This window comes from Chlamydomonas reinhardtii, chromosome 17 (assembly GCF_000002595.2).
Source record: "Chlamydomonas reinhardtii strain CC-503 cw92 mt+ chromosome 17, whole genome shotgun sequence".
In the NCBI taxonomy this organism is placed as follows: Eukaryota; Viridiplantae; Chlorophyta; class Chlorophyceae; order Chlamydomonadales; family Chlamydomonadaceae; genus Chlamydomonas; species Chlamydomonas reinhardtii.
Genome location: NC_057020.1, coordinates 3,448,174 through 3,468,124, shown reverse-complemented (window position 1 = coordinate 3,468,124; position 19,951 = coordinate 3,448,174). Strand labels below are relative to the sequence as shown.

The following is a 19,951-nucleotide window of genomic DNA, read 5'->3' as shown; positions in this document are numbered from 1 at the left end:
CTCTCGGCCCCTAAATATCTTACATCCATGTATCAAAACATGTCGACGACAAGCGTCTTGGGGCAAGAATGTCGAATTTGTTTGCAACAGCCAAACCATGCGTCCCCGAGCCTTACATGTGTCGCGGCCCGGGATCCCGCGCCCGAGCCCGGCTAGCCGTTTGCGGTGCTTGAGTGGGATGTGGGTGAGGTGCATTTGGGATATCATGGACCGTGAAGTGGCGTGGGTAAGGTGGCGTGGCGTGGCGGGGACAGGGCATGTCAGTGCCTCGGCACGGCGTTGGCATAGTGGCCAGTCCCGCTGGATGGGCTTGCAAGGGTGCTGTTCATGTCGCCGGTGCCCATCGTCACATCCCCTTGCGCTACATGGGGCTCAGCCCATTTTCCAGCTGTACAAAGCTGACACCCCTTGTCGTGTTGCTTGGCGGCGTGCGTCCATTACCATGTAGCAGCCGCCGCAGTTACCACGGGAGATGGCTCGTGCGATGGTCTGGACTGCATTGTTGTGTCGTTTAATGTACTGCCGGCAGCGGCCATGGTGCCTGCGCTCACACCGCCGACGCCGCTTCCGCCGGCGCCACTGCTTCCCCCGGCGCCGCCGCTTCCATTGCCGCCGCCGCTTCTGGCGCTGCCGCCGCTCCAACGCCATGCTGGCGATGGATCGGCTTTGGGGCGGCGTGGACCTCCAGAGGCCGACGGCCTCGATGAGGCCCCTGCCGCCAAGCGGGGCCGCGGGCTCTGGCGTGCGATTTGGTTTCCTGCTGCCGCCGGCTGGGCGGCGGCCGTCGCCTTTGGTGGCTGGATCGGCTGGCGGCGCTGCTGGGCGTGCGAGAAGCTCTCTGGCTGCAAGAGGCCCGCTAGGAGGTGGTGGCGGCGAGCCCGGCGGTGGCGCTTAGGCGGCTGGTATACGCCCGGACCCTGATGTGGGTGGTAGCGAGGGCGATTACGGGACCATCATGTCCGCGACGGACCAGACGGACGTCACGGCCTTGCTGGCTGACCGCGATAAGGCCCAGTAAGGCCCAGTAAGGCCCAGCCTTCGAGGTGGGGTGAAAAGCCAGGGTGTGTACGGGCGGAAGGTTAGCGCAAGGGGCTGGGCAGAAGGCATGAAATGTGCGGAGGCCACACGGCAGGGTACAAGTGGGAAGCGTGAAAGGGGCAGACGGGCGGCGGGCGGCGGGCGAGATGGAATAACGTTATGCCAACAGGTTAGGGCAGCCTGGCAGCAGGCGGCAGCCCGTGTGGCGCCGCCCCGGCCAGGTAGACATGGAGCCGGGCCAGGAGCCTTGAGGTCGAGCGGCGGGCACGGCTGGGCGGGCACAAGCGTGGGGAGCACAGGCAGGGACCAGCAAGGACGCGGACAAGCTGTGCCTGCCCCTGCCTCCCCCTGTCCGCGTCCCTGCCGGTGCTCCTTTCTGCCATCCTGCCTGTCCGCCTGTGCCTGCCCCTGTCCATGTCCCACTGCCTCCCTGCCTTTGCGGCTGTGCCCCCTGCCGTGGACCTGCCCGCCCCACCTGTGCCGCCCCCTGCCTCCCTGCATGTGCCCTCCCCTCCCCCACTGGGGCATCCTCCGGCTACCCATTTGTCATGATCACCTATCCGCCTAATTCCGCCGGGGCTCAGCCCTTGTTCTAGCTTTACGAAGCACCTGGTGCCTCGGGGCCACAAGTACTTGACGAGTGTTGCGGAACTAATGCGTACTTAGACCAGTATGTTCTGTCTCCAACATGTGCCTAACCGTGCTGGAGTTGACACCTGGTCGTGTGCTGCTTGTGTGGTGCGACCTGATCGGGTTGGCCTGTGACTCTGACAGCAGGGATCATAACTGGTTGGCGCTGCTTAGGTCCCTCCGGCCGATGTGCTGGAGCATCCAAGGCAGATGTCGTGCACTCAAACTTGCCCGACGTGATGGCGCAGCTGTACTTTTCAGCTATAGCGTTATGCATACGGCTGGCAATGTCGGCTGAGTGCTGTAGGAGGCCGAGCGAGTTACATCGCGGTTGTCGGCTTGTGGTGAAAGGGCAGGTAGGGGGTGCGAGGGCGTGCCCGAATGCTCCCTGATGTTAATGCATTCTTGTAATAAGCGCGATGAGCTTCTTACAACGCTATAACATTTACAAGCTAAGTCGCGCTCTGGAGAATCGGTTTGTGACCTGACTGGGCAGCAGCAGCATCAATTTGGCAAATTGCCACCAGAACAGCGGCGAGAAAGGATGAGCGCTTATAAAGAATACATAGAGTCACATTCGCAGCTCTTAAGGCGCTCGAAGCGCATGGTGGAGGAGCTGCAGCAGGGCATCGATGCCGCTGTGCGCCCCGCCGACGCGCAACGGTATTCCCAATCTGTAGTCGAGCATGCAAATCGTGTAAAGCGCACGAAGGCGGAGCTGCTGGCATCAAGCCAGTCTGCGCAGGCGCACCTGTGCAAGACCGCGCAAGTTCACGCGCCCGAGGCTGCGGTGATTCTGACGTCAGCCTCTGGTCTCGGGCGCGTGCCCTTTTGCGGTCTTGCACAGGTGCGCCTGCGCAGACTGGCTTGATGCCAGCAGCTCCACCTTCGTGCACCTTACACGATTTGCGTGTTGGATTACAGACTTGGAGAACCGTTGCGCGTCGGCAGGGCGCACAGCAGCATCCTCGTCCTGCAGCAACTCCGCCATGCGCTTAGCGCGCCTTATAAGCTGCGAATGAGACTCTATGTATGCTTTATCAGAGCTCATCCTTTATCGCCGCTGTTCTGGTGGCAATTTGGCAAATTGATGCTGGTGCTGCCCGGTCAGGTCGCTCACGCGCTGTATCAATTCTTAAAGAAGCCTAAGGATTGTATAAAACAGTAAGTATTGCAGGGGGCGAAGAGGTAACCAGGAATGCGCGAATTTAGCGCGGCATGGAAACGTCGGCGATCGAGCTGTGTGGTTCATGCTCAAAATTGCATCTGACATTAACTTGGTAGGGGTGCTGGGAGGATGTGTGATGGGGCAGGGTTGGGGCAGGTTGGCGAGGTCCCGTAGGGTGCAGCTGATGCCCATACCCCAAGCAGACGGCAGACAGTTGTTGTTGGATGCACGGTTGGATGTGGTTGTAAGGCGGTGAGCACGACGTGCATTCAGACTGTCCCCGTAGAAACCAAGGCCCGGGCCGGGGGCCGGGGGGCCGTTATAACGCCTGCAACACTCAGACATGCGGCTAGTTTAGTCTCGAATGGGGGTGCTTTTGCTCTTGTGCTCCCAAATGGAATCCAGTGGAATCCAGAACCCATTCGGCCGAATTTTGCTTGCCCACTGAGTTACTCCAGTGCACGCAATCCATATTGGAGCATGCTGCCGTAACAGGTCCCTGCGAACGTCTGGATCGTCTGCACTGCCCCCAGGGGTGACTGCCCCATAGCCGTACGCAAGAGCTGACCCTCGGCGCGTGCACAGGCCCGGAAGGAACGTCAATGGGGGGGGCTGTGCGCGTTCAGGGGTACACGGGGGACGTTCGGGACAGTCGTTGCGGATTCGTGGGAGAGGACAGTTCGTGCGGGATATGTGCGGCAGGCACGGTAATTGATGGGGGCGCCTGAAAAGACGCACGGCATCCAGTGTACGTGTTGGCCACACCTCGCCCGCACCAACCCGTCACGTGGCCCCTGAGGCCGGAGCGCACATGGCATTCCGCCGCATACCCATGCCGCCCGCGCCTGCAGTCTGCTACTGCACTGCCCCATAGCCCTACGCAAGAGCTGACCCTCGGCGCGTGCACAGGCCCGGGAGGCAAGCACTGCAGCCAGGGTACGTGCAGCACCGCAGCTCCCGAACCCTCTCCTGGCGGTCACTTGCACCCAAGGCTGGCTCCAAGGCCTCCGTCGCACAGCATGGAAGCTCATGCGCTTTCACCTTTGGGAGAGGTGCGAGCACGCTGGACGCAGTTCGACGCCCACGAGAGGCGCAGGGGCGCGTTGGGGCCCGCACGCGCATAGGTGGGTATGCGCCTGTGGCTCCCAAGCTGGGCCTCCAAATGCTGCCGTAATCTCTGCTGAGTTCCCGATGCCCCAGAACCACCAAACGCATAAACACCGGGCCTAGCGATGATTGTTTGGCGCGGGCTGTCGCGATGCAAATTCCCGGCCTCGCCATTTCCGGTCGCACAAGCGACAGCGAGCTAGGCCAAGTGGGGGCGGTTGAGCCATCAACTCGAGATACCATTGGCCGTGCTAGTGTTGCGAGTGGTCAACAGTGGTCAGCGGTCACGATCGACGTGGGATCCCATGCCGGCTCTCATCCCACGCCTTCGGAGTGGAGGCCTAGCTGCCCAGGCCCCAGCCCCGCCCTTTAGCTCACACTGACCTAGTGCGTGTCCGTATGTTGTCCCTCCGTGTAGGAACTTACATGACCAGCACTTGAAGCACCACTGGGATGACTCCACAGGACTCACGTCCATGACGACCGCGACCTCACAGGAGCGGTCAGTAGCATCGTGAGCATACGGTGTACGCCCCATCGGCTTATGATGGCCTTTCCCTCACAGCCGCTAGACTCTCCAGACCTGCCAGATCCAGACATGCCAGGTCACACCAGAACCTGCATGTATCTTAGCCACATGCTGCTGCCATGGACCAGTCCGCGACGCGCGCCGTCTGTAGTCCAGTCCTTGTAAATACCTAGCTCCCACCAACCGCTGTGACCGACGCAAACACGCAGTGCTTGACTGCTTAGTGCCCCGTCGCTGCGACCTTACATGTTGCTCGCCTGTTGGGGTCAGCAAGCAAGGCGAGGAGTTTAGTCTGGTGCGCGCAACTCCGTTCGTTGCCGGCAAGCCGAGCCCGCAGATCCAACCATTTCGTGACCCAAAGCTGCCAGCCATCCACACACCCAAAGTCTCGACTCACCTTGAACAGGTTGAAGCCGTCACCGGCTGTGGACACAATGAGGCCTGGGATCTGCGAGTGCCAGTGCAGCTCCTTCAGGTCGTTCTGGCCGGCGTGCAGGAACAGCAGCTGCGCGGGCAGGTCCTCCGGCGCGGCGGCGTTGCCCTCGGGCGCCAGCGCCGCCTCCTCCTCGGGGTCGCGCTCCAGCGCCAGGTCCCATACCTGTGTGTGCATCACAGACGGCGGTCGAGCGGCGGCACGCGGCATTAGGTCAGGTGGCACAATGACTCGAGCCATCACATAAATAGGTGGTGGACTTAGTATCACCAAGCGCCTTGGCGTGGCACGCACTCAGCCACTCTCCCGACCCCCGACAAGGCCATGCGGAAACCGCAGCCCTAATTCACATCCACCCAACCACTCCTGCCTCTCCACCAGCTCGCCAACTCACCGCCAGTTGGTTGTCCGCCGCCGCCGATGCAAGCATGCTGCCCTCGTACGGGCACCACTCCACGCTGGTCACGTGGCTGCGGTGGTACAGGAACTGCGCCACGTGTGCCGGGCTCGCCGCCGCCGCGCCCGCCCCCTCGCCTGCGCCGCCACCGCTGGCAAACGTTCGCAGGTCCCAGATGCGAATGCAGCCATCGTCGGCGCCTGACGCTAGCATATAGGTGACGCCACGGTTCCAGGAGATGACGTTGACATCGCTGTCGTGCGCGCCAGCCGCCGTGAGCATGGGCCGCCCGCGCTCGCGCGTGTCCCAGATGCGCACCGAGCGGTCCACGCCGCACGAGGCGAACACCGTGTCCTCCGTGGGGCTCCACTGGATGTCCTCCACGCTGCCCTCGTGGCCTGTGGAGGAGGGTGTGTGGGTCGGTCGAGTGCCCAATCAGTGGGTCTGTGAAGCTGCCACCAGCATCACATGGCCACACCCCTGGTTGACGTTCCATGCATTTCACAGCCACCATCACCTTTGTGCTAAGCCACAACTTGCCATGCAACGTTACTTGCCACCCTCATTCGCACTCTCCCGCCATCCATTCCCCACCCGCCACCCGCCACGCACCTGTGTGCGCTCCTCCGACTGCCCACCGGCCGCCCTCTGCCGGCTCCCACACGTGGATCTTGTGCCGGCAGTCGCCGGACGCCAGGCGGCCAGGCCGTACCGCCGACCAGTCCAGCGCGTACCCCTCCGAGCTGTGCGTGTGCGAGGCCAGCGGCTTAAGGTCCTGCGGCTTCGCCTTGTTGGTGCCGCCCTTGCCCTTGGCGTTGGCCGCCGTGGGCTCCGTCTCCGCCGCCAGCTCCGCCAGCAGTTTGCTGCCGTCAATGAGCTTGACCTGTGAATAGCAGGGGACGAGGAAGCGTGTGCGTAGTGGTGTGACGCCGCTGAGTGCCTACGCGCGGCCAATAGGCTGGTTTCTATAAAACACTTTCGAAAGGGCCGCCGGTTGCCCTCAGCTTTCGGCACTGCATCGGCTCTCGCCCACACGCCGTGGGCTGGCCTCAAACACGGCAGCATTTTACCGGCCCACGCCGTTGCCGACCGCGCTTGAGAGCGCAACCGTGTCCCCATGAATGGTGGGGGGTGGTTGTTACTGCACCTGGCTGCCTCCCATTGAACAGCTACCCCCCTTGAACCACATATTCGCAGGAAGCCCCCGCGTACCAACACCGCTTTCCTTCGAACAGTGTGTGCTCCCCTTCCTCCACTCCCCCCCCCACGTCCATTCAGTCAGAGCCCGCACCTGCGCGTTGTCGCCCCACACCGCCACCACGCCGGGCTGCTGCGGCATGGAGCGGATGCGGTTCACGCCGCAGTTCATGGCCACCATGCGGAAATGGAACGTGGCCGGGGCCTCGCCCGGCGCGCCCTTCATCTCGGGCGCGCCCTCCTCCCCCATGTCGCTGTCCCCGTCCTCGTCGCTATCCTCGTCGTCGCTCTCCTCATCGTCTGAGTCTACCGGCGCTGCCTTCTTGCCATGGCGGCCCTGGCCTAGCGACGCAAGGCGCAGGAACGCGACGTAGTTTTGCCGCGCGGTGGCGGCCTGCGTGCCGCACGCCAGGTAGACAGTGTGCGGGAAGGTGCTGCGCGGCCCCCCGAGGTCGTCTTTGAGGATGTCGAAGCTGCGCGGGCGATTCAGACGTTTGCGGTGACGGGATCTCAATGGAAGTGCGAGGACATTCCTTAGCCACATGCGGCGCGGCGCAGAGGAGGAGTTGCCTACACCCCACACGTCCCCTGCCCATGAGCCCCTGCTGCGCTGCGTTCTGCAACGCGCGGCCCACCAAAACCCTTCCTCACCTCAAGCATGGCCAGTCTACTTGGAATCGGTGCAGGCAATCGTAGGCGGTCGGGTCATACTCCAGCTCTTCGTCCTCCGCCACCTCATCAATGCCGGGGCGCCACACCTGCCGAAATTTTCAAGGACAGCGTCGACGACAAGTCCACGGCAGAGTTGAAGCACCATTACCCCGGTTCTCATGTGTCGTTGCTACCCAGGCTGCGCGAACACTGGTAGTCCGGCGGCCGGACGCACCTTCGCCGTCGCGGTTTCTGGCTCCTCATCTAGCTCCATCTCCTCCTCCTATAGTTTCAATAGCATGCAACAGCGTCAGCGCACGGTGCTGCTGTGGCGGCTTCCTCGCAACCCGCTGCGTCCCCGGCCGTCGCCGACCTTCTTCTTGCTGGGCTTGGCTTTTGCCTTGCCCGGCTTGGCTTTCCCCTTCTTGGGGTTTCTCATTCTTCGAGCGCACTCTAAACGCTAGGCCTCGACTATTCGTCGTCAATCACTGTCGCGTAGCCTTTCAGGTGACCCAGTCACAAATTATAACAACTTACTCGAACTAATCTACTTCTACTGTAATCACTTTGCGCGGTGTAAGCAAGGTGCAGCCCAGCAGACCGGTCTAGGTTCCATGGTTGCCTTGGTTCCAACGTTTTGCTGGACAGCGTCCGCGCTATGGGCATAGCCGATAAAGGAGGGATACCACACCAAACTGTATGCATAACCATTGGATTAAGAGCTTCTAGCAGTGACAGATAGCATTCCTCATGGCATTCTTTGGCTGGCAAACTACACGGATTGGCGCTCGGGCAAGCCTCTTTCCTGACAGCATGAGTTATGTAGGGAAGTGAGCTTGTCAAAGATGAGGAGCGGGAAATACGCCGCAGCACAGGCAAGGCAGTCCGCGGACGAACCGCTCTATCGTGCACGACACCACTGTACCGCTGTTCAGACTATGGACGGGGTCCTTTGGCTTGTAGGGAGATGTGCTGGGCAGGGTTGCGACGATGGACTCGGCCGCAGTTGAGCTCAAGGTGAGGCAAACGACATGAGCCAACGACCGAGGCAAGGCGTGGGTGGGCAAGCCAAAGTCCACGCCCCGACGCCCGTTCCCTCCGGCCGCAGCTGCTTGACCTTGCTAAGCTCGTGCGAACTGCGCAAGAATGCCAGCACCAAAGCGACGTGCTCCACGGCTTGAAGGTAAGAGTCCTTGCCAACTCAGGAAGGACGGGGGAAGCTCAGGCGAATGGGGTCGGGGTTTGCGGGCGGCTGTGAAGCCTCGAGACCGGCTCGAAGCCGTTATTTAGCTTGTCAGCTTCGACATGCTGTTCAGGAGGACCAGTTGGCGGTTGGCATAGAGGCATTGCAGCGACAACTGCAACAGCTGCAGCGGGCGGTGTGGGCAGCGCCGCATGACGGCATTGGCGCCGGTGCCATCGGCGCTGGCGGGAGCACTGCGGCACTTCGGGCCTCTTCCGCCGCCAGCTCGGACCTGTTACTGGCTCGGCGAGCAGAACTGCAGGCTCTAGAGGCTAGGCTTCAGGTAAATGAGCAGTGAGGTTGGGGATCGCTGCGCTAGCAAATGCATTCGTTGTCATTCGCATGACACAGGTGCTTGCTCCTTGACCATTTGGCCTCCGTCCGGGTTCTCGTGCAGGCGCTGGAAGCTGCTGCGGCGCGCGACGCGGCAGCAGCGAAAGAGGCCGCGGCAGCCCGGGAGCAGGTATGAGCTTGCATGCACCGGGTGGCATCCTGCCTTGGCGATGCATTTTAGGCAAGAAGAGGACTCGGGCAGGGTGACGTTGGAACACAATGCACGCACACAGGGGTTGGCGCGGGAGGCATGTGATCCTGTGCACCGCTGCAATCACGTGATTTCATGTGTGACAGCCGCACTCAGGAAATCCTCCCTGTGTCACGGCCACAGGTGGAGCGCATGCTGCTGACGCGCGTCATCGCGCTGGAGGGCAGCGTGGCGGGCGGCCGGGCCGTGCGCAGCGCCTGGGCGGAGCAGCAGGACATCCGCCGTCTGCGTCAGGACCTGGCGAACCTGACGTCGGGCGTGGCGGGAGCACTGTCCTGCTTGGGGCTCCAGCCCTGCCTCGGCGCGGCCGCGGGGCAAGCGGAGGAAGAGGGAGAGACAGCGACAAGTGGTGGTGGTGGTGTTGCGGCAGGCTCCGATGCCGAGGCGGGGTTGCGGGGTCAGGGGCTGGATGAGCCACGCGCGGTGGCAGCTGCGCGGCGGCAGCTGGCAGCAGGGCTGGGCCAAGGGTCGGTAGGCGTTGGAGGCAGCAGCACCGGACAAGAGGAGGGCGCTGAAATCGACGCCGGTAGTGCGGCATGCATGCCTGGGATACCCACTGCTGCTGCACGTGTTGCACCCGCAGCTCCAGCTGCGGGTGAGGACGCTGGTGTGAAGGCGCGCAGGGCCAGCGCACTGCAGGATTTGCCACCGGTGCTGCAAGAAGCCATGGACCGGTGGGTGGGGCGGGGCCTGCGAGCAGGCGCCGACTGCTTGCTGCAAAACTGTGGTTCAACATGCGGTGTACGTCAGAGTGGGAAACCCCATACTTGCCCGACGGCACGTGCCTCCAAAGACATCTTACGTGCTGCCATGGCTATGGTATGCAGGACGGCGCAAACTGCTGCGGCTGCAGCCGTTCAGGCTTACGAGGCGCGCGTTGCGGCTCAGTGGGAGGCTGATGCGGCTCGTGTTCGCGCCCTGGTGGGCGTGGTGCAGGTGCGTCACTTTTACGAACGAAGACGACTGCCAGTGTTTGCGTCTAGTCCACCCTGACATCGCCTGTTTTGAAGTCTGGTACGTCGTCGCAACTGCAGAGCCTGGGCGGCGCTCAGCGTGCACTGGCGGGCCAGGTTGAGCAGCTGGCAGAGCTGTGCCCCCGGCTGCTGGAGGCGCTGCAACAGGCCAGGCAGCCGGTTGCGACACCTGCGAGCGCTTCCGCAACCACGGGTGCCCCGGCTGCGGGCGGGCCCGGGGGCGGCCGCGACGCTCAGCTGGAGGAGGCGTACATGCTTGCGGCGGAGGCCGGCGGGCTCATGGCGGGTCTGAAGAAGGCTCTGGCGGAGGCGATGGTGCTGGGCGCAGACGGCGCTGCCAGGTAGGCGCAGGCTGGGCGGCATGGACTGGGCTGGTGCACACGCCCTTTATGTTGCCTCTCACCGTCATGACAATGCCGCGTTCTACCCGCTCCACAGCTGGTCGGAGCAGCTTGACGCGGCAGTTGCCGGGGATGTCACGCTGCAGCCGATGCTGGGGGAGGCCAAGCTGCTGCGTGCCAGATTGGCAGCGGGGGCGGCCACGGGGGTAGCACCGTCAGATGCCACAGATACGGCAGCAGCAACAGTTGCTGCTGCTCCAAAAGGTCCGCAGCAGCCGCCGCGTCCGGGCGCTCTGGGAGTTCTCCAGGACGCCACCAATACGCTGCACGGACACCGCGCCGCGAACACCGAGAGCGCTGAGGGTGCCACATTCGTCATATCCGGTACCAACGAATGCACCGGCAAGCCCCCGCTCGCCAGCACCATGCGGCAATCCTCGACGAGCCTGCAGTCACCGGAGGCACTGGCAGCAGCCTACGTGGTGCCCAGTGCGCCGCCTGGGTCGGGCGGCGGCCACCCAGGGCCCTACCATCAGAGCCTCCAAGGCACAGCAGCCAGCGCCTCCAGTGCGGTGTCCGTGGTGTCGCTTGCCGACCTTGCCAGGCCGCCGTCTGCAGCGGGCACCGCGCAACCACACACGCTCCTCACATTTGTGCCCCAGCAGCAGCAGCAGCAGCAACAGCACGCCGGGTGCCACTCGTACTTGTACCCGTACCGCTCGGAGAACCCAGCAGACGGCTTCGCAGTAAACATCCAGGCACTGCTGGCGCACCAGCAGCACCACCACCACCACCACCAGCAGCAAGCTGCTCAGCAGGCAGCCCTGGAGCCTGCTGCTGCAGCTTCGGCGACCAGTTATGCGGCATGCGTGGCTGGCCAGTGTGGACACAGCGCCCAGCAGTCGGCACACGCAGGACCTCATGCTGCGGCTGCACCTGCGGGCGGCTGGGCGGAGGGCATGCGCACGCTGGCCCTCAGCGCGGCCCTGGCGGCGCAGGTGCAAGCGGCCCTTCAAGGCCTCAGCTCATCGACGTCCCTGCTGCACGCCGGCACTGCTGCGGCGGCGGGCGCACTGTGCGGCCAGGCTGCTGGCGCGGACACGGCTGTAGCCGCGGATACAGCGCAGGTGCTGCCACCGGGGGTCGTTGACTTGGACGCTGCGACGGCAGCTGGGATGGGGAGGCCAGAGGTCGGCCTGCCGCAAGCTGTGGGAGCGCCTCTCGCTAGCTCGCCTGCAGCTAGCTCATGCGACTCGCAGTTTAGCCCCCGCAGCGGCAGGTCAATGGCCCGACTGCGGCGCTGGCGTCAGCAGGAGGCAGGCACCAGCGGCACGTCGCGAGCCGCGAGCGGTAACCCCGCTGGTCGATGCGGTGGAGGTGTGCGCGAAACCCCAGGGTGCAGCCCTGCGCTGCGCACTAAGAGAGGCGGCGCGGAGGTGGGCCGGGACGAGGAGGACACGTGGGGTTGGCTCAGCAATGATGATGATCAGCCGCGATTGCCGTTGGCCACCGCGAAGGCATCGGGGGCCAATGACCTGCCGCCGAGGCTCAGGCCCGCAGCGGGTGTCACAAGCACGAGCATGCCAGGCTGTGGCACTGCGGGTGCAACAGCTCCTCCTGGGCGTCTCAAGCGGGTTGTTGGGCCAGCTGCAGCTGCAAAGACGCTGGGCTTGAAGGCACAGGCGAAGCCATCCCCTGCAAACGAAGCGCATGCGGTTGCCAAGGCAGCCGCAGCAGGGCCTCCAATTGCCGCGAGCCTGCGCTCTCGGCGAGCTGCTGAGCCGCAGGGTAGCGGAGCACAACACCTGGAGCCCTCGCCTGCACGGCCGGCAGCCCGGCGCGCGCCAGGGACATCAACGACAGCGTCTCGTCGGCGCCCCTCCTCGGCCACGCTGACACCGGAGGTCTCGCCCTTCGCCGGCGGCAGTAGCAACGGAAGGAGCAAGGTAGCTGTCGGGAAGGGGGCATCTCCGAGCAAGCGGCGCTTGTGAACGAGGTCAGCGCGTGTTGGGCAGTGTGTATGGAGGTTTGCTGCGTGTGGCATGAGACACATGGACAAGGCCAATCATGTGATTGGGGGTTGCTGGCTTTCATGGTGGAGTAGCCATCACGCTCGGGAATTTGCGCTCGCACACTGACGATGATGAATGGCACATGGACGTCAGCAGTACCGGTACCTGGTGCGCTGCAAGGGCAGCACATGTCACTGGTTTCCGGTTGTTTTGTGTGGGAACGCGGCGAGTGCAAGAGAGCCCCCGGTAAGCTGGACAGTGACAGTCAGCTGGTATGGGTGGGCTGTGGCGATGTGCGGGAATGGATGTAACTAACGGATGAAGTGCATACCGTATCCCCGTACAACTTGAGGGCTCACGGCATAAGGTGACATGACGATCCAAACCAGGTTCAAACCAAGTACAGCAGTGCGCCACTCCCAACACGCTGGGAGTGACGCTTTGAGCGCAACTGGGAAGGCGGCAGCATCCCTCTCCATTGCATCGCTGTGCTGCCGGGGGCACCATCAAAGCGCAGAATGTGTGTTGTTCTTCCCCAGTCCTGTACCCGGAGCCACATAGCAAGCTCCCTGCACGCACGTGTATTATGCTATTAGTCCAACATTACGTACATGTCACACCTTCTTGAAACAGTGGCCAACCGCCGCATCAAACACGACACATATGTACACACTATTATAATCATCCGTGTTCACCACACACATGACAAGTGCCGGAACGTGTAGCATTTGCAAGCTCATTCACAGTGTCACACCTTGCCGTCTGTGCCTGTAGCCCAGATTATGCTCTGTCGAGTCACATGCTCGCGGTCGAACCTTCTCAGCTCGCAAATGCAATAAAGAACGTGTACTAGGTAACCCATCTTTTACTGCGTGCTTGATGCTCCTTCATGCGGCGAAACCCCGCGTCAAGAGAAACGCGAGTCCAAAACACGCGTGAGGCTTCTGCAGCACCATCCTCACCTGGCCAAGCGCCCAACGAAGACCGCACATCCAGCACGCGGCACCACGCCGCCTAGCTGCAAATTCCGAAGTCTGATGCTGTAGCGCGTCCATTTATTGCGTCTCTCCGCCTCAGTTGCCATTACAGCGTCACGCCGCAGTCACCAGCAGGGAGCTCCACATCTGCGATGACTAGTGCTGAATGCTACATGCGACACGCCGACACCTCCATAGCCGCCGTCACCGCGCCATGCACTCGCCGCTCCCCGCGCCTTGCGTGCCCCTACGCCTCGCGGGGACTCGCAACCGCACCCTCGACGCCCTCGACCACATCATCTGTCGTGACCTCCAGCTTCTTTTGGCTAGCGCCCTTAGCCCTGTGGTGCAGGGTACAACGGAATACCGATTAGCAGGGACACTGAGTCGCATCCCACACGCGGCAGGACCGGCCAAAATGCATGCAAGCATGCGCACGCGAAACAGGAACCGCCACAGCAGAGCCCTGAATGGTAATAGCTGCCTTGCCTGTGCGTCTGCAGCGTCTGCGCAATGAAGTAGGCGAAGGCGGCGTCGTCAAAGCCGTGCACCAATCGCACCATGGCCGCCACGAACTGACGCGCGGTGACCTTGGGGTTACTGGTGCGGTCGGGCTGTTCCGCCACAATGACCGCTAGTTCCTTGGCGAAGTCCTCAATGGACAGCCCCTGTTGTCAGCACCCGGAGCAAAGCAGAAGGTTGTGGCCAGGTGGCGAGCGAGCAGGCGCCCCGCAAGCGGTGGCGCAGGGAGCATGGCCAGAACACAAGCGCAGTGAAGAATGCTTGAGGTGCTGGCAAGTGCACTTACCGACTCAAGCACGTACTCCTTCATCTGGGGAACGGACAGGTAGCTGCAGCTGGCCTTGTCTAAGAGCGCAAAGACCTGCGCATATGCACAGGCAGCACAGCGGAAACAGAAGCGTTTTTCACAGCTGGTCGCCATGACCTGCATGTTCAGTCAGACGTACAGACTCTTGATCTTTCATCCCGACCGTGACCTGTGACCCCTGGCCACCGCCACTTTTCCTCGACTCCAGCGGTGCAACTTCTGGGGTGCCCCATAGTCGTGTGAAGGTGCTCCCTGCCCCATCCCTGCATCCGAATGCGGCACCTTGAGAAAGGTCGCTTCGCGCGAGCCGTCCGCGTACGTGGGCAGCTCCTCGGCATCATCATCCGCCGGAAATTCTGTGCGGACGGCAGGGGAAGCACCATGTTACCAGGCAACCGCTCGCCACGTGTGCACCGTCTTCGGCCGTCCAGGCAGTCCCAGTGTCCCACCAGACCTAAACCTTTGGATCGGCTTGTACTGAGACCACCCAATCACCTGCGACGAATTGGGACTTCAGTTCCTCAATGCGCTTCTGGTTGGCCTCCGCGGCCGTTGCCGGGGCGTTCGTGCTGCCCGAGGGCTTCAGCGCGCCGTTAGCAGGCCCCTGCAGCGCAGTACCAAGGAGCAGTCCGCAATCCTACGGTTGCATGATAGAGCTGCATACGACATGCTGCCGCCGTCAAACCCGCTTGGGTGAGATTCACCCGCAGGACCGACGCAAAGTACACGCTGGGTCGCCCGACATGGCATGGCACCCGGTTCAGCGAAATCTTGTAGCCTTAAGCCGCGTGAGACATCCTCTGGGCATCATGACATACAGGCTCATAATATAATAGTGCACATTCGTCCTTCAGAAGTCTGCACGAATGCAGACTTCACCCTGGGCAACCCAGTGAGCAGTGTCACCTGCTTATCGCTTGAGCATCCAGCGCCCATCTTTTGAAGTCTAATGGACAGAGGCCTCTCCAGTAGTTGCAGGCAACCCGAAGGCCGGAGTGTGGTTGGGGGCCGGCTTTGCCCTATCAGCAAATTATGTTACCTAGGTATTAGGTCTTTGCTAGAATCATGTAAGTTTACCGGAAAAGCCCGGTGAAGAAATCAACTTAGCACCAACTCGCCAACAAGCTTTCACGCGTTTGTAGCAGAGTACTGAGACAATTTGATAATAAGCGGTTGTAATGATATGAGAATGAACGAAATATCGAAACTTTGCGCTTGGACCGTCGGTCCAGTCGGTCCATTCTGCAGCTCTCTGTCGTGTCGCGTGCAGAGCTCGATGCATGAATGTGGCAATATCATTAGCAGTGCTGCTTGCAAAGTGGGCACCGCGAGGGTCCCGTGTCCACTGTTCTGCCCGCGCGGGGCAGCAAGCCGCTGACCCGCGGTTCTCCGTGCGTGCGCAAGCATTTGGCAGCTACGCAAGTCTGCGCACCTCATTGTTGCAAGATTACTTGTGTCTGTGGGCTTCGGTTCTAGCGTGCCGAGCCGCGTCATTGCGTCAACGCCCGCTTGCCCGGTTCTTACATACAAGCATTTGCTGCCCCGGCGCTAAATATAAACGCGATGCTGCAGTCACGGCCCGCTCCATCGGCCACTGGCCGCAAGGCCAGCACAAACCACGTCTGCTCGCAACTGCAGCCGCTGCTTCCGCGCCGTGGGCCTGGTTTCGCACACAATCGGACTGCAAATCACCGCCTAGGTGTTAAGCTGACCTCGACTGCAGTAAATGTGGCGACCGGTGAGCAAAACTTCACTTCCTCATTTCGTTCATGAGCAATCTCGCGCGTCTTGTCTGGCGTCACGCGCGCCGCTCGCTGGGTTGCACTAGACAAAACTCTGCACTTCCTTTGCGTCTGAACGTTGATGGCATCCGCCGCTCCTGCAGTGGTGCCAACTTCCAGCACGTCAGCGGACCTCGACTCCCAGGACGGCAAGTACCAATGGCACAGCCAATGGTATCCGGTCGGGAAGGTGGAGGACCTGGACCCCCGGCGGCCGCACGCCACGCACCTGCTGGGCATTCCACTGGCGCTGTGGAAGGATGCGCAGGGCCAGTGGCGCGCCGTGGAGGACAGGTGCTCTCACAGGTGCGGGGGATGGCCGGGCTTTGGTCAGTGGCTGGGCAGAGATTGTTGAGCTGCTCACAGAGCGACAGCCGTCATTGTGCTGAGACTCAGGCGATAAAGATGGGCTTTGCTCGCAGGCTGGCTCCTCTGTCTGAGGGCCGCGTGGAGAAGGACGGCACCTTGCAGTGCGCCTACCACGGGTGGGTGGAGCGCGCGGGCTGGCAGTGCCCAGGCGACCCACATCAGGGGCAACACTGGATTACGGGCCGTGGCAGATCTTGATTGTCAGAAGGCAGCTGTCCAGATCCCTATGGAACATTGTCGGATGGGGGTGGTGTAGCGTTTGGCCGCTCACAACGACGTGCTGCGGCCGCAGGTGGCAGTTTGACGGCCGCGGTGCCTGCACACACATCCCTCAGCTGCGCAATGACGAGAAGGCGCAGCAGGTGGCGTGTGCCAGCCGCCGCTCCTGCGTGCGCGCCTACCCCACTCAGGTGGCGCACGGCCTGCTGTGGGTGCTGCCGGACAGCAGCGCGGCGGGCTGGGAGAAGGTACGGGCATGTCAAGATGCTGAATGGGGACCATGTGACAGGATGAGGTGAGGTGCCTGGGCGACTCAGTGTTGCATACCACCACAAGTAACCCCGTGTGAGGGCGGATCGCTGCCTGCCCACCTGCGTGCAAACCCATCTGCCTGGTGCCCTGCAGGCCGCCACTCCGCCCAGCACGGCGCAGCTGCTGGGCGGCGCCAACGACGACGGCGCCGACCCGGACGTGGGGTGGTACGTGCGCGACATGCCGCTTAGGTGAGTGGATGCGGCGGGACATCACAAGGAGAAGGCGGGCTTTCGCAGTGGTGACTCGTGACGTATACACCTTGCTAAAGCCCCAGCACTCAAGCGCAGTTTGTCGTGCATGCATTCTCACAAACCTCTCTTGTGCCTCAACGTCGTGACAGGTTCGATACCCTGGTGGAGAACATCGCCGACCCCTCGCACGTCCCCTTCGCGCATCACGGTGCGGGGCTGTGCATCGCCACTCGATTGCGCTTGGTTTGCCGCTGGGTTAGACAGGGCTTAGGGAGTAGGTCAAAGCAGTGGTTACCATGGAAGCGGCTTCTTGTCAACCATGCAACCAACGGGCACCGGTGGAGCCGTGTGAATTCGAGATGTGCACGTACTCATGCTCTTCTGCATCACCACTTGCCCCTCCCGGCCCCCACAGGAGTCCAGGTGTGCAGGCTGCGCGCCGGCCCTGCGCGTACCGGCCGGGACAGCGACCACGGCCGACAGGGGGTTGCTGGGTTGGGCTGGGTCCAGGCGACCAGTGGCCGCCGCACTCACCCTTGCCTGTGTGCTGCCGACCACGGCCGTGCCGTGGCTGCCTCTAAACCACAGGGCCGCCGCAGTCAGGAGAAGGGCACCAAGCTGACCCTGCAGGACCTGGGCCCTGACGGCTTCAAGTGAGGCGGGGGGCACAATGTTGGGTAGCGGCTCAGTAGTTGCTGCTACACAACACACAAGCTTCTCGCTGCGAGTCCGCGCGTGCCAGTGACAACTAGCTGGGAGCAAGGCAAAGCTGAACCGCATACATGGGTGCTGGCCCTAACATGGTAGCCGTTGCACTACCTGGCCGCAGGACGCCCTTCAACATGACTGGCGCCGACATGGCGGTCTCCTTCACGGCCCCCTCGATCGTGCGGTAAGGCGCACGCACATGCACGCGCACAAAATAAATTACAACTTCCTCCCTTTGTTCCCTCAAACACAAACACACGCGCCTTGCTTTTGCACTTGCATTGCTGCGCTGACAGACCTAGCGAGTGAGGTTTATCGTGAATGCACGTTGCTGCACTCCCTAAGCCGCTGCCGTAACGAGCTTGCCGGCCTACCTGCCCTGCACTACGCAACGCAGGTACCACCCCGCCAGCTCCAACACACCCTTCCTCATCCTGCTGGCTGTGCCCACGCGCCCCGGCTGGAGCCGCCTCTACCACGGCCTACTCAACGTAAGCAGATGCGCAATTTTAGGCCACAAATACCAAGACGTACGACAGGAATTGAGGCTGGTGCTGAGACTGACGCTGGCTTTATGCTGTGCCGCTCGCAGTCGGGCCGCAAGCCGACCTCGTTCTTCTTCAAGATTCTCTCCGCCATCAGGAAGATTCAGTGGGCAGGTGCGGCGTACACCTTGTAGCCATGTACAGTATCAAACGCGAATGTTTCTTGCGTGGCAGGCCATTGGCTCACCGTGCATGTTAGGAATTCTGAGGCTGCAATTCCTGCCTCCGAGCTTGACTGTGGCGCTGCTCCCGGCCCGCAGACCATTCGTTCCTGCGCCACCCCATCCTGGACGGCGACACCTACATGCTGCACGTGCAGGTTAGGACGGGCAGTGCAGATTGTGCGCCTGCGGGTCTGCAGGGCGGGCTCTTGACCTCAATGCATTAACTAGTGGGTTTGGGGTCGGGTGCGGCAGGCTTAAGCGGTTGCTCTCCCTCACGTTGCTTGTGTAAGTTTGCATGATTGCACAAAACAGGAGCGGCTACTGCTGGGCAAGAACAACGACTGGAAGGGGTCATACTACATGCCCGCGCCCGCCGACGGAGCGGTGGTCGGCACCCGCCGCTGGTTTGACGAGCACGGTGGTGTTGTGCCGACATGCGAGGCAGGGGTAGCCATGCCGCCGCAGCTGAGCAAGCGGGATGCTATCGAGCGCTACCACCAGCACACCAAGCACTGCAAGGTCTGCAGCCAGGTGGGTTCACAGGGCCCCATGCCATCTGTGCAAACCAGGTCAGATGATCCCTTGAAGGCACTGTGAAGGTACCGCACAGCACTGCGGTGCTGGCGACATGTCCCGTGGTTGCTTCCGTGTCAGGCCGCGGCGTGTTGGAGGCCGCTCTTCCCGTCTGCTGTAGCCCATGGTCCGGCTGAACCTCCCCCTCCCGCAACTCATCCAGAACCTGTTTGATGCCAACAAATGGTGTACTGATATCACGCTCCCTGGCGGTGCAGGCCCTTCGTAACGTGGAAACTGCCACGTGGCTGGCAGCTGCCGGCGGCGTGCTGGCGGCGCTGGTGCTGGTGGCGCGCGCGGTGGCGGGCCTGCCGCTGCTGGCGCCCGAGTCGGTTGCGCCGGCGCTGGCAGGCGCTGTGTGCGGCGGGCTGGTGGCAGTGCTGCAGGCACTGCGTCAGCAGTTCATCTTTGTTGACTACGTGCACCAGGACAAGAACTAGAGCTAGGTAGACATAGCAAGCGGCGAACTGTACTACGCGTTCTGAAGCACCTTTCGCCCGAGTCCTTTAAAGGATGTGGAGAGGGGGGCTAGCAAGGAAACACGCGAAGTCACTGGGGGTACTATATTAAGAGAGAACATTTAAGGGCTTTCGGTGAGGAGGCATGTTGTGAGGAGACTACGACAACGAAGTGAGCAAGAGTGCGCTGCGAGCCGCATTCAAGGGCTGCAGCTATTGGAATATGCACCACACGCGTGGTGCCTGCACAAACAAGGTCTGGATGCTTAGGAGGATTGATGGGCGTGGCTGAAAGAGCGGGTAAACCCCACGGCTACACCGCCTTGACGTACCGTATTGGCGCGTGCGCGTATTTAAGCCTGGAGTTGTGCGTGTAGCAGAGAGGCTTGCAAGTTCCGGCTACCGGTTGTACGAATGATTGCATGAGGATGAGTTGGCGAGATGCTCAATTGGATGCGGGAAACTGCGTGTGGTCGCACCGCCACGGCGGATGCTGTAGCACAGCACCCCTGCCCTGTAGCAGTTACAGCTATAATGAAAGGCGTAGCCTCCCGGTAT

At 62.1% G+C, this 19,951-nt stretch overlaps 5 protein-coding genes across 5 annotated transcripts; 3 read left to right on the top strand and 2 right to left on the bottom strand.

Moving 5' to 3' along the window:
* Positions 1 to 1,593: 1,593 nt before the first annotated feature.
* CHLRE_17g724873v5 (uncharacterized protein) lies at positions 1,594 to 4,029 on the top strand. The gene is made up of 3 exons (XM_043072323.1): positions 1,594 to 2,515; positions 2,593 to 3,088; positions 3,422 to 4,029. The coding sequence occupies exons 1-2, from the start codon at positions 2,273 to 2,275 to the stop codon at positions 2,665 to 2,667; spliced, it is 318 nt and encodes a 105-aa protein (XP_042914782.1). The 5' UTR covers positions 1,594 to 2,272; the 3' UTR covers positions 2,668 to 3,088; positions 3,422 to 4,029.
* A 53-nt stretch (positions 4,030 to 4,082) lies between these two features.
* Positions 4,083 to 7,753, bottom strand: CHLRE_17g724850v5 (uncharacterized protein). The gene is made up of 8 exons (XM_043072322.1): positions 7,524 to 7,753; positions 7,386 to 7,433; positions 7,151 to 7,257; positions 6,594 to 6,972; positions 5,915 to 6,185; positions 5,300 to 5,700; positions 4,870 to 5,070; positions 4,083 to 4,729 (listed from the first exon to the last, which is right to left on the bottom strand). Exons 1-8 carry the CDS (start codon positions 7,587 to 7,589, stop codon positions 4,715 to 4,717), a joined length of 1,488 nt encoding a protein of 495 aa, XP_042914781.1. The 5' UTR covers positions 7,590 to 7,753; the 3' UTR covers positions 4,083 to 4,714.
* A 92-nt stretch (positions 7,754 to 7,845) lies between these two features.
* CHLRE_17g724800v5 (uncharacterized protein) lies at positions 7,846 to 12,587 on the top strand. Its single transcript, XM_043072321.1, has 9 exons — positions 7,846 to 8,025; positions 8,114 to 8,167; positions 8,259 to 8,333; positions 8,467 to 8,676; positions 8,791 to 8,856; positions 9,061 to 9,611; positions 9,765 to 9,873; positions 9,972 to 10,252; positions 10,350 to 12,587. Exons 1-9 carry the CDS (start codon positions 7,996 to 7,998, stop codon positions 12,241 to 12,243), a joined length of 3,270 nt encoding a protein of 1,089 aa, XP_042914780.1. The 5' UTR covers positions 7,846 to 7,995; the 3' UTR covers positions 12,244 to 12,587.
* Positions 12,588 to 12,643: 56 nt separating this feature from the next.
* On the bottom strand, positions 12,644 to 15,343 carry CHLRE_17g724750v5 (uncharacterized protein). The gene is made up of 6 exons (XM_001697095.2): positions 14,977 to 15,343; positions 14,566 to 14,674; positions 14,353 to 14,426; positions 14,050 to 14,124; positions 13,731 to 13,909; positions 12,644 to 13,582 (listed from the first exon to the last, which is right to left on the bottom strand). Exons 1-6 carry the CDS (start codon positions 15,004 to 15,006, stop codon positions 13,489 to 13,491), a joined length of 561 nt encoding a protein of 186 aa, XP_001697147.1. The 5' UTR covers positions 15,007 to 15,343; the 3' UTR covers positions 12,644 to 13,488.
* A 180-nt stretch (positions 15,344 to 15,523) lies between these two features.
* Positions 15,524 to 19,947, top strand: CHLRE_17g724700v5 (uncharacterized protein). Its single transcript, XM_043072320.1, has 14 exons — positions 15,524 to 15,808; positions 15,956 to 16,157; positions 16,274 to 16,336; positions 16,513 to 16,687; positions 16,845 to 16,942; positions 17,095 to 17,153; positions 17,361 to 17,368; positions 17,534 to 17,598; positions 17,775 to 17,837; positions 18,051 to 18,144; positions 18,246 to 18,312; positions 18,459 to 18,517; positions 18,675 to 18,893; positions 19,154 to 19,947. Exons 1-14 carry the CDS (start codon positions 15,634 to 15,636, stop codon positions 19,373 to 19,375), a joined length of 1,569 nt encoding a protein of 522 aa, XP_042914779.1. The 5' UTR covers positions 15,524 to 15,633; the 3' UTR covers positions 19,376 to 19,947.
* The last annotated feature ends 4 nt before the right edge of the window (positions 19,948 to 19,951 follow it).